This window comes from Molossus molossus, unplaced genomic scaffold (genome assembly GCF_014108415.1).
Source record: "Molossus molossus isolate mMolMol1 unplaced genomic scaffold, mMolMol1.p scaffold_m16_p_1, whole genome shotgun sequence".
Taxonomy (NCBI): domain Eukaryota; kingdom Metazoa; phylum Chordata; class Mammalia; order Chiroptera; family Molossidae; genus Molossus; species Molossus molossus.
Window position 1 is genome coordinate 2,052,604 of NW_023425344.1, and position 12,393 is coordinate 2,064,996.

The 12,393-nt window shown below is 55.4% G+C and overlaps 1 protein-coding gene across 2 annotated transcripts in view; it reads left to right on the top strand.

The window, feature by feature from the left end:
- The window catches only part of RGS12 (regulator of G protein signaling 12), an 83,887-nt gene that overhangs the window by 11,480 nt on the left and 60,014 nt on the right, over positions 1-12,393 (top strand). For both annotated transcript variants that reach the window (XM_036275345.1, XM_036275353.1), the window contains exon 2: positions 4,459-4,575. In XM_036275345.1, the coding sequence (XP_036131238.1) occupies positions 4,459-4,575 (117 nt within the window). The remainder of the gene's footprint in view (positions 1-4,458; positions 4,576-12,393) is intronic.

Here is a 12,393-nt window from a genome sequence, read left to right on the forward strand (position 1 = left end):
TCTGTACATCGGTCCAGTTCTGTGTTTGAAATGGAGTTTTGTTGATTCTAAAATTGCTTGGATTTGGGGCTTTGAATTCTTCCTGGTGTGTAGAGTTTTGTTTTAACAGGATTTAACAAGCTGTGCTGGTTCTTCAGCTAAAGTCCCTCAACCCCGAGCCCGCCTTTTGTGATCAGCTGTGGGACCCGGGTCCGTGTCCCCTTCCCCCTGCCAGCTGGATCCCTGGCAGGCTCTGCCTCCTGGAGGGGCAGGGGGCAGGGGGTGGGGGGCAGGGTCCTGCTCCTTGTCTGCCAGGGCAAGGCTCTTCCCCAGCCGGGCAGCACCTTCTTGCCACAGCCGGAGTCCAGGTCCCAGCGCACTGGCCCTTCACCTGGCTGCTGACGTCAAAGAAACTCCTCTGCCCTGTGTCCCAGCCCCAGGGTGTGGCCGCCCCTGTGGCTGCCTCCCGACAAGGAGTCTCTAGCTTTTCAGTTCTCTGAAACCTGGTTAGCAGTTACTGATATGAAGTCCTCTGTGGAAACAGCTGGTGTGGCTTTGCTTTCTGCCCAGACCCCGATGGTGCACCAGGAGTGCGTAGGGGAGGTCTAGCCTCACAGCCTCCACGGAGGAGTACTTAGATGAGCTAAAAGGTCTCCTTGGCGAGAGTTTATTTGTTCAGTAAGTGCTTACTGAGCACCTGCTCTGTACCAGGCACTGTGGGAGGGTGGGGCATAGTGGGCACCGGGCTCTGGTCTGGTGTGGGGGCTCTGTAGGTGGGGAATTTCCCGTTCAGAGTGTAACTAGGACATCACAGTGTAGTAGAACGGGACGAGGTCTCCCCTGCCGCCTCCTGTCCTGCCGTGTGGCCCTGAGCAGGTCCTCACGGCCTCCGTTCTCCTCTGCAGGTCGCGGAGGTCACTGGCAGTGTTGGACGAGCCTCCCCCGAAGTGGTGGTCCGTGGGACGGCTCCGTGCTGACGCTGAGTGGCCGAGGCAGCTGGGCACCCTGGGCAGTGGGTGGGGCCAGTAGACCCGGTTCTGCTCTCACCCTCTTTATGTGTTTTACTCCAGAGTGATCCTGACACCTCTCTGGTCTCCTTTGTGATGGGGAGGCATCCCTTAGGGCCCCTGCCACCCCTTGCATTCGAGGCGACAGGAATCAGGTGGGTTGTTTCTGTAGGTCCTAAGCGGGGCCAGGAGCAGGGCCCTTTGGTTCTGGCAGCGCCCTGGCCACATGCCGCCCCGCGTGGCTGCTGGAGTTGGTGCTGGCAGCTGGGCTGTGTTCGCGGTGCCTGGAGTTAGGCCTCGGACCTGACTCTGGGCCGTGAGATGGAGTCTGCCCCCCGCACTCTGACGCTGGGGTGCAGCGGCTGCGAGCGGGGCTGTGAGATGGAGTCTGCCCCCCGCACTCTGACGCTGGGGTGCAGCGGCCGCGAGCGGGGCCGTGAGATGGAGTCTGCCCCCCGCACTCTGACGCTGGGGTGCAGCGGCTGCGAGCGGGGCCGTGAGATGGAGTCTGCCCCCCCGCACTCTGACGCTGGGGTGCAGCGGCCGCGAGCGGGGCCGTGAGATGGAGTCTGCCCCCCGCACTCTGACGCTGGGGTGCAGCGGCTGCGAGCGGGGCCGTGAGATGGAGTCTGCCCCCCGCACTCTGACGCTGGGGTGCAGCGGCCGCGAGCGGGGCCGTGAGATGGAGTCTGCCCCCCGCACTCTGACGCTGGGGTGCAGCGGCTGCGAGCGGGGCCGTGGCAGCGTGGCAGCGTGGCCTGGCGTCCCCTGCTCACCTTCTTGAGCAATTGTGATTTGCTTGCAGTTTAGAAAGCGGAGTTGACTTGGGGAAAAGGAGTTGCTGCTTCAGCCATTTTCCAGTGGTCATTGCTGAGCAGTCCTGAGTGGGGAGCAGCGTGCCCCCTGCCAGCGGGGCTGATGGGTGGTTCTCTAACAGGTCACACGTGTTTCTCTTCAGCAGTGGTCTCTCCATGTGAGATTCCTTTTTTGTTTTTTTTATCCTCACCCGAAGACATTTTTGCATTTATCTTCAAATAGAGCGGGAGGGAGAGAGGGGGGAAGAGAGAGAGAGAAACATCGATGTGAGAGAGACACATTGAGTGGTTGCCACCCACATGGCCCCGGTTGGGTCAGGGACAAACTGCAACCGAGATACGTGCCCTTAGCGGGAACTGAACTCAGGACTCTCTGGTCCGCGGGCTGATGCTCTAACTGCTGAGCCAAACCGGCCAGGGCGTGAGACTCCTTGTCGGGGCGTGTCACCGCTGAGCTGACTCAGCTCTTGCAGGAATTTTGTCTGTCTGCTTGCTTGTTAGATTTTCCTTCTATTTCCTCTACGTTTGCAGCTCTCAGAGCGCAGCCGTGCGAGGCAGGCGCCTCCTTCAGCATCGCCTTGCTGGGGCCCGGCCAGGGCTGCCTGGTTCTGCGCGCCGGCTCTCAGCTGATCTGCGTTCTTCCCACAGAGCCATGTGCTCAGCACTCCCCGCAAAGCACACGCACAGGCCAGCAAGTACAGGATTTGTACAAAGGCTCGCTCTTCACACTGGAGCCTTCTTTGGTTTAGTAGCAGATGAGGAACACTGTCCTTATGGTTTCTATGCGGCCACAGCACTGAATGGCCGTGCGGACTGCGCGTCTCGGGCCTGGCCCGCTCTCTGCTGTTGTGCACCGAGGCCCCTGTTGTTTGGCTTCCACTCCACTGGCCTTCTCACAGATGCTTGTCTGCAGACGGGCCCTGCGCTGGCAGCAGGGTCAGGGGGGACGGACAGACAGCGCCTCCGCTGCCCTCGGCAACGCACAGGCTCCTGAGACATGCCACAGAGGCTGGTGTGTGCAGTTTCATTTTGCCGAGGTCAAAGGAGATCTAAGGGAGATGCCCCTGGGTGAGGGCCGGAGGGAGGGAAGGGCAGGTGGCAGGGACCAGAGCCGGTAGAGCACGTGGAGATGCCCCTGAAGGACATTGAGCGGGGCTGCAGGGCAGGTGCGGGGCAGGCTGCCCAGGGAGGGAGCCAGTGGGGCCTGAAGGGCCTGGCTGTGACCTGCTGCCCCTGGGCCGGGAGGCAGCAGCGCGCCTGGAAAGAGCTGGCTGGGTTCCGCACACATTTTCTAGATGGAATCAGCTGTGGGGCACAGTTTTTGGAAAAGTTTTCTTAGACCAGTGTTTCTAGAGACTATGTCAAAGCCAGTGACGGAGGGAAGCAGCATGGTGAGGGAGGAGCAGAGGGATCGGGGCTCAGACGTGCGAGTGGGGTGGCACAGATACCTGCAGTCCGGGCAAGGGCCTGGACCGGCCATCTGTCGTCACCGAGAAGCCTGAGGGGCCCGTCACCAGGGCCAGAAACACCTGGGCGGGGCACATCTGTGTCTGGACTGGGACCACTAGGCTCACCCCAGGAGTGTCTCCGAGGCCAGCATGCAGAAGGCAGGATCTGGTGACCCCCAGACTGGCAGGCAGGCTCCGAGTGACAGGCAGCAGTTGTAAACCAGTGCTGTCTCTGCCTCAGAGGCAGCATCCACAGGTCACCTGCCCATTCCTGGTTGGGGACAAGCAGACCTCCCGTGCAGCTTGGCCCCTTAGTGGGCGTTGCGGCTGGGCTCCAGCGTGGGCACAGTGCAGAGGCCTCCGTGCTGCTTGGCCCCTTAGAGGGCATTGCGGCTGGGCTCCAGCGTGGCACAGTGCAGAGGACTCCGAGCAGCGCTCTTGCTGGCACCTCTGTGGGCGGCGTCACTTTCAGGGTGATGGCGTCCGGGCCTCCTCCGGGTCTGGCTGCGCCCAAATAGGTCATCTGTCCCCAGCGCCCTTGGCTTTTCTTTGAGTGGTCCCTCTGCCTACCCTTAGGCTACTTCTGTTTCAAGTCCCCAGGAAATCAGAGCTGTTCAGCTGTGTTGCTTTTTATTTTAAAGATGTAATAACTTATTTGCTGGAACCACGATCACATTTGGAGAATCGTCTAGCATAATAACAGTGAATTAATTCTAGTCACTTCCCAGAGAAAGAACAAGATGTTTCTCTGGCCGGTTATTTCCTGCACCTGAGTCGATTTGGACGTCAGACGCCAGCTGAAGGTCCAGGGAGTCTTTAGTTCCCCAGAATGCTTGTGAAGTTATGTAAGAGCGCGGCCCTGCGCAAACCAGCCTCGTGTGAATAATGATCCTGTCATTGCGCTTTTACAAGCGTTCACACCTGCTGTTTCATCGGCTCTTGGTGACAGATCCCTGGTGACGGTGGAGGTTGAGGCGGGTCGTGCCCTGGGGTGCATGGTTGGGAGGGGCAGAGAAAATCCTCGGAGCCCCTAGATGACTGTCCGGCTCGTTTTTTCTCGAGGTAGTGGCTGACACCATGCAGCTCACCCGGGGACATGGTCTGGCTGTCTCGGCACCACCGGCCCTCTCTCTCTGCAAGGTGGTGCGTCAGGCAAAGCTAAGCACCTCTCCCAGGAGACAACTCAACTTACCTTTTCTTTGTGTTTAGGGCTCAAAATTCGGGCGGGGACTTGGACTCGCTCAGCCTTCTCAGCGCACCTCTACTCGGAGATCATTCGGAAGATCCAAGAGGTTTAGTGTCACCCGCTCCCTTGATGACCTGGAGGTAAGCATTTTAGTTTCTCTTCCTCAGGGTTTTAGAGGGGAACATTAATGTACAGATACATCTGAATCTCCTTTGAATTCCAACTGATACCACTCCCCTCCCGAGGTAACCACTAGCTTCTAATGCACATCCGGGCACTTTTCTGCCCCTGTACATGTCCCCAGCCCGTCCTAGCGTCATTAGTGCTTTGTTCTGTGTGCCAGATGCCATCATAAACACTTATGGGAAGAAGGAAGGGCCTAGCATTACCCCGTTTATTTTTATTTTTTTAATGTATTTTTTTTCTTTATTGATTTAGAGAGAAAGGAAGAGGGAGGGAGAGAGAGATAGAAACATCGATGAGAGAGAACATCAATTGGCTGCCTCCTGCATGCCCCCCACTGGGGATCGGGCCCACTACCTGGGCGTGTGCTCTGACCAGGAATTGAACCGGTGACCTCTTGGTGCAGGGTCGACACTCAGCCACTGAGCCACACCAGCTGGGCGGCAGCATTATCCCGTTTAAAGATCCGATACTGACACCCAGATAGAGAATGTCATTTGTGTGGTTCTTTCCTTTTATCTACATTCCTTAAAAGTTGAATCGACTTTACTTCTAGAGCAGCTGCAGGTTCGCAGAGGAGTCAAGCAGAAGGCACAGGGAGTTCCCGTGTGCTCACCGCTTGCCCGGTGCTGACACCCTGCCCGTGTGGTGCGCCTGGCACACCGGATGAGGCACCTTCTGATCCGCCGCAGCCCGAGCGCGCGGAGCCTTGCTCCCGGGGGTGCACGTTCGGCGCTCAGGACAAACGCTCGGTGTCACCAGTCACCATTGGAGCGTCGTGCAGATCGCCTCACTGCTCTGACGTCATCCCTCCTGCCTCCCCCGAACCTGGCCACCAGGGGTCCTTGCACTGGTTCATTCCACGTGTTTTAGCGTCTCCAGCTGCACTCACTCTGTGAGGCTGTCTCCCACCTTTGAAGGCGGCGCAGTGCTTTCAGGACTCACCCTGCAGCGCCCGTTCAGCGGCGCCCGGGCCGTGTGGCGTGCCGCTCGCGCGCCGGCTGGCACCTGGAGCTGTCTGCGGAGGGGCCTGGCCCAGTGCCACGCACAGTGCTTCTTCCCGCCAGGGCTCTGGTCACCTGCAGGATGTGCGTCCCCGGGACCCCTCCTCGCTGTTACTTGGTACTGCAGACCTGAATCTTTCCCCGTTTCAGTGGAATGGCAGCTCGTTTTAACTCATATTCCACCGAGTATGCGGGAGGCTCAGCACTGCATCCCGGTTTTCTGGTGGTTTTCTCCTTTTTACATTAGTAGCTTCTTTATATTATTTTTCTATTGAGTTGTTTTCAACAGCTTTTTAGTAGTTCTTTATATATTCTGGATATGGGTCCTCTGTCAGATAAACATTTTGAAAGTATCTTCTCTGGCCTGCTCTCCCTGGTTCAGGGTGTCTAGTTAAGTGTGTGTGTGTTAGTATATCTGCGTGTGTGTTTTGGATTGTGGTGAAGCATTCTAACAGGTCAGTGCACAGGCTTGAGCACATTCGCAGTGTTGGCAGCCGTCACCACCGTCATCTCTAGAACTTTCCGTTGTCCCAAACTGACACTGTCCCCATTGGACACTGACTCCCCATCCCCCTGCCCCTGCACCCACCAGTCTTCTTTCTGTCTCTGTGAATGTTACTCCTAGGGACTCATGTCCGTGGAATCCACAGTGTATGTCTTTCTGCGTCCGGCTCATCTCGGCTGGCCTGCTCCCCCGGGTCATCCGTGTGCTGGCAGGTGTCAGAGCTCCCTCCTTCCCAGGCTCAGCGCTTCTGATGGGTTCTCACATTCTGTTTGTTCGTCCGTCTGCTGATGGACACTGGGTTGCTCCCACCTTTGGCTGTTGTGAATGATACTGCAGTGAACATGGGGATACAGATACCTGTTTGAGTTTATGTATATTTTAAAAATTAACTTAAGTTCAGCTGGTGTGGCTCAGTGGTTGAGCGTCGACCCTGCACCAAGAGGTCGCCGGTTCAGTTCCTGGTCAGGGCACATGCCCAGGTTGTGGGCCAACCCCAGTGCGGGGCACGCAGGAGGCGGCCAGTCAATGTTCGCTCTCATCGATGCTTCCATCTCTCTCTCCCTCTCACTTCCTCTCTCTCTAAAATCAATAAAGGGAAAAAAATGTAAAAATAATTAACTTTAAGACAATTTGTTATAGACCTAATAATAAACTGGAATACATTAATTTTGGATGTTTTTTCTTAAAACTATAAGTTAATTTGTGTTCTGCTGTGAGACTGGATGTCCCAGCCAGGCCAGGCCTTTGAGACCTCATCCTTGTGCCACAGAGAGGGAGGTCCGGGCTGAGCGGGGGTGTGCAGAGCGTGAGAGGTGGGCTTCGGGGCGCAGGGAGCGGGTGTGCGTGGTGGCTGGAGACAGGAGCCTGCCGATGGCCTGCGTGGTCTCAGGGTGCTCACGGCCTTCCAGGCCCGCCTGCTCCCCCAAGGCCCACCCACCCGCTGAGGACCCTCAGAGCTGCTGTGTCCCTGCTAGAAGGTGGGTCTCAACCAAGCCTGCGTTCTCTGTGTAGGATCCTTTTCCTGGAGGAAGGATCTCTGAGACTCCAAGGGGCGCAGAAGCCCGGGCCTGATCACCTGCTGCTCGGCGACAGCGTGGGGTCTGCCTTCATTTCCTGGCCTGTGGGCCTGGCACTTGCTTGGTGGCTGCATGGCTCTGCCTCCGCTCCGGAGGGGCGCTGAGGCTCCTGCCACACAGTGAGGCAGACGGGTATCCATGGCGTTCACCTCTGATCTTCAGATCAGCCCAGTGAGGACACTGTCATCATCCCCTTTTTATAGCCCAGACTCGGGGAGCTTCGGTCAACATTGTGCTTAGGCCCGACTGCAGGGCCTGTGATCTCCCCACCAATGCCGAGCCTGTTTTTGTCAGAATAGTACATTAGAGACGTGGGATTGAATCTTTGATAATTTTTTGTCTGAAGATTTCAAAATGCAGAACTATAGGTAACTTTCTTTGACACTCATCGTCAGGTCCCTCTAAGGGAAGTAGGGGCGCGGCACACAGTGTCTCCCTCCCTGACTCCCGGGCCCCATGTTTCTGTCTACACCCTGGGCAGCACCCCCAGAGGCACAGGCTCTGTCATCTTGCCTGTAATTGGTACTGAATCATCCAGGGCCTGTCAGTGCCCTTCTCCGTGCGGCAGCTGGCCTGGGCATCCCTGGGCCTTCACCGACGCTGGCCCTCTGCACCAGTCCAGTTTCGAGTCTCCTTCCTGGGCCCCTGTGGGCAGACTCAGATGGAGGCCGTTTAAACACTGGGATGAGGAGCAAGTCCAGTAAGGACCCGCGTCAGCTTACCACAGCCATAGTGGGAGCGCGGGGAGCTGGCAGATGTCTCGGTGCTCTACTGGCTAGAAAGGGGGCCAGGGTGCCAATCGATATTGATTCTGTAAGGTAAGGATGCATATTGCAATCTCCAGGGAACCTAAGACAGTAAAATAATGAATAAATTTCAAGTTAATAGAAGGAAAAAATCGAATCATAAATAATCGGCTGTGTTTGAAAGAAGGTGGGGAAGGAGAGACAAAGGACAGACAGCATTTAGTGAGATGCTAGGATTTCGTCCAAAGATGTCAAATTAAATTCATGCTAAATGAATTAAGTATTCCAATTAAAAAAGGATTGTCAGATTTCATTAAAAATCTGTTGTGCTGTTTACTAGAGATACAACTAAAAGTTAAAGATACAAAAATGCAAGTGAAAGAATGAAAAGGATGCTCTGTGCCCGTGAATCAGGAGAACGGTGACGGAGCAGATTTAAGGCAAAAAGCATTTCTGAAGGTAGAAAGGGAGCCTTCATATTGGCACTGGCAGCAGGAAGCTGTCACTCTGAATTGTGTACGTGCTCAGAAACGTGGCGTGAGCAGCTCCCAGCAGCCGTGGGCCGGAGTGGACGTGAATGGGCTGCCCTGCACGCGCAGAAGGCGGTGTGAGCGCCCCCTGCTAGGAGCTGGCAGCAGAGCTCCCGCCGGGCTGCGTGCGGCCTCACCCAGCGCATGCGCCCTCCCACTCCCTCCGGCAGCACTTACGAAAGCTGACCACATGCTGACCCTCACGCAGGTCTCGGCAAATGTGGGTGATCTTCCCGCAGTCTGCCCTCTGCCACTGCAGGCGAAGCAGAACCAGAGGCAGAGGCCCACGCCACCTGGGAGGGAGGGAGCCACTGCCGAGTGCCCCGGGGCTCTAAAAAGAATCCCTGGAAGATTTTGAATGACAATGAAAACACACACGTCTAAACCTGTGGGGCAGCTAAAACTGTGCTTGCAGGGGCATTCATAGCTTTACTGTGTACGTGCCAGAAGTGCGGGTCCGAGGAGAGTCATCTCAGGAGCTTAGGAAAAGCTGGAAAACAGACACAAAGGAAGTGGAGCTGGGCCACAGTGAAGGCCAAGGCAGAAATCAGTGAAACAGAAACTAACAAACTCAACTAGCAAAAGAGTAAATAAAGAGGGATTACGTCCCAGCTCACTGTGAGGCCTCCGAAACCTTGCAGATGTTGGAGGAAGGAGTGACAGGGCAGCTCCTGGTGGCCCAGGCGTGAGGCCCAGACAAGAGGACATAGGCTGAGCCCTGCAGTTCATGTTTATTCCAAGGACCTCATCTTTTTTTAATACTGAAAATCAATCAGTGTAATTTACCACACTCACAGAGTAAAGTAGAAAAATTATATATCACCTCAAAAGAAGCAGGAAAGTCCTTTGGTAAAATTCAGTATCCATTCATGATTTAAAAATATGCAAAACTTAAAATAGGAATTAAAGGGAATTCCCTTAGTCTGATAAGGGTATACGAACCAACCCCTAAAGCATACATCATACCTAAGCTTTCCCTCAGATCGGGAGCAAGAGGAAGATGTCTGCTGTTGCCCTTTCCATCTTGATTTTTATTTTATTTCCTGGTCAGTATACCAGGAAAGTAAAAACAATAGAAGTTAAAAGACTTTCAAAAAAAATTAAAATGATATTATTCTTACAAAGTAACATAGAAAAATCTATGAGAATCTATAGATTAATTATTAGAATTTATGAGTGAATTTAGCAAGGTTGCTGGATATATGGTCAATATACAAAAATTAGTTTTGGATACAGTTGGAATATGACCTACAGATTCAATACACTTTTTAAGAAAAATACTGATATATTTTTTTTTTTAGAGAGAGAGAGGAAGGGAGAGAAAGATAGAAAGATTGGTTGGCTGCCTCCTGCACCCCACCCCCCACTGGGATCAAGCCCACAACCTGGGCATGTGCCTTGACCAGGAATCGAACCGGGACCTCTCAGTCCATGGGATGATGCTCAATCCACTGAGCCACACTGGCCAGGCTCAACGCACTTTTAATCAAAACCCCAACAGGTGTTTTATGGAACTTAAGAAGATGATTCTAGAATTTCCATGGAATTGCAAAGGGCCAAAGTAGCCAAGAATTTCTTGAAGAAAAATAAAGTAGGAAAACTTCCTCCCTTAGCTATCAAAACTTATTGTGAAGTTTAAGAGCAATTTCAGATTGTAAATGCTGGCTCAGGACAGACAGACAGACAGTGGAGGAGAAGAAAGAGCATTTGGGCTATGTGTCCAGAGCAGGGCGAGTTTGATTTTTCTCAGTGGTGCTGGAATAAGTGGAGAAAAAAGAAAGAAAGAAACTCGATTTCCCATAAACATGCCAGAGTCCAGCTGTATTGCAGACCTAACTGCAGAACGGGAGCTGCTGGAGGGTAACAGGCACGTCCTGTGCGGGAGGCGGGGCCCAAACCAGACACAGAAAGCCCTGCCCTCCAAGGCCAAGATCGCTGACTGGGACTCAGTGAATCTTGGGGACCCGCGTCATCCAAACCCACCCTTCTTGGGCATCTGCACCACGGAGACCCGCGAAGGCCTGCGTGCCCGGAGAGCGCCTCCAGGAGCAGAGCCTCACAGACACTTGGTGGAAGATGACATCCCAACAGCAAGGCCACATATGAAGAGGTTTCCAGCCATTGTAGTCACCAGCCACAGCGAGATTTGTACACCAGAGTGGCCATAGCAAAAAGAGACGACGGTGTCGCATGTTGGTGTGGACATGAAGTAGCCCAAACTCTGATAAGCCACTGGGCGGCTGTTTGATGGCGTCAGCTGTGTTGGAAGGAAAAGTGCCCTAGGTCTCGGCAGCTCTGCTGCATGCGAAGTGCACGCCCTGCGTACCCCACAGTGTGCACGAGGACCCACATAGCAGTGGTGGATCCCGGACCAGAGCAACCTGACTGTCCAGCCAAGTGGGAGCACAGGGTGTGGTCTTGTCATACAGCGGATGCTCGGTGGCCGCCTCTGTGACATGGACACACATCACGGAAGAGGGCAGACGCAAGCGTGTATCCGTGTGACTCTTTCCACAGAAACTGGAAGCAGGCCAGACTGAGCCATGGCTTCTGGTTGTGTGTGCAGCGTAGAACATTCAGAAGAACTGGAACATCACCACGCTTTCTGTCGTATCCGGGGTGAGGCTGCGAGGCTTCATTTCGGGCTAAGCCATGGAGATGTGTGTTTCTGTTTTATGCTCTTTGAATTTGCCATGAAAGTGATCAGCGTGGCGTGTGTGTATGTGTCCTCCAGCCCTGCTGAGATGCCGGGGCAGGCAGTGTGGCAGCTAGGGTCAGGGTTTTCCAGACGAGCCTGAGAGAGGAAGACAGGACCACGGGACTGGGTGTGTGGAGGGAGTGGAAGGGAGAGGCTAGGAGCCCGTGACAGATCGTGGGAAAGGCGGACGTTAGAGAATGAGACCCTTGCCATGGGAATGTCAGAGAGGACGTCAGAGGAGACCTGGCACCTGACCCAGAGACAGCCTGGGGCCAGGCTGGAGGAAGTGGGCAAGCGAGGGGCCAGGGGTGCAGAGCAGCCAGGGTATAGCACGAATGAGGACACAGGCTCGCTGGCAAGGCCGGGTACACCCTGGTGTCCCAGACCCCACCTGGCCACATTGTCTGAGATTTGAAATGTCACATTCTCAGTCTGCCAGGCAGCCTCGAGGAAGACAGGAACTCAGGAGTCAGCAGTGTCCGTCACACTCAGTTTAAATGCTATGAGTTGGTAGGAAGCGCTAAGCCCTGGGAGGCCCTCGTTCTCCACTGTCCCTGACACCGGCACCTGCAGCATTCTCTGCCCCTTTGGGGTCTCTTTGGCTCTTGATTTCCTTGTAATATGGGGGTGCTGTGGTGTCCCCACTCTCTGAGGGCAGCTCTCCCCAGCAGGGCCCGGTGGGGGTCACCATGACCTGCACTGATGGACGCCACATGAGGCCGATGGCCCCTCTCCTGCCTGAGTCCACGACCTGCCCGTCACTGTAGATACAGCTGTGAGCCCTGGGCTGCAGGGACTCACTGTTTCTGCATTCCCGAGCGGGAAGCTGGGCCAGGCACCAGGCCCGGGGGCTAAGGAGCCTGTTCCCGGAGGCTGGCTTCGGAGCCTCGCTCCTGGCGCACTGGGCTCCTGCTGCGTCTCCCAGGACTCCGGAGCCCCGGCGGCCCCCGGTCTGCACGTCTGTCCTTCCATTTCCTGGTGGTCACACTGCTCCTGGAGCTGTGGGTACGGCCTGCTCCAAGGACTCGCTCTCCAGGTGAGAGACGTGGCCAGGCAGGTGCCGCATTGGGCAGGGTGACGGCCGTGGGGAGCGGCAGGGCCGAGTGTGTGGGGAGATGGGGCTCCCTTGCATGCCACAGCCTGGCGGCTGCTCTGAGGAGGGAGCATCCATGCCAGGGCCTGAGCGCTGAGAGAGGACCAGCCACCTGAGGGTCTT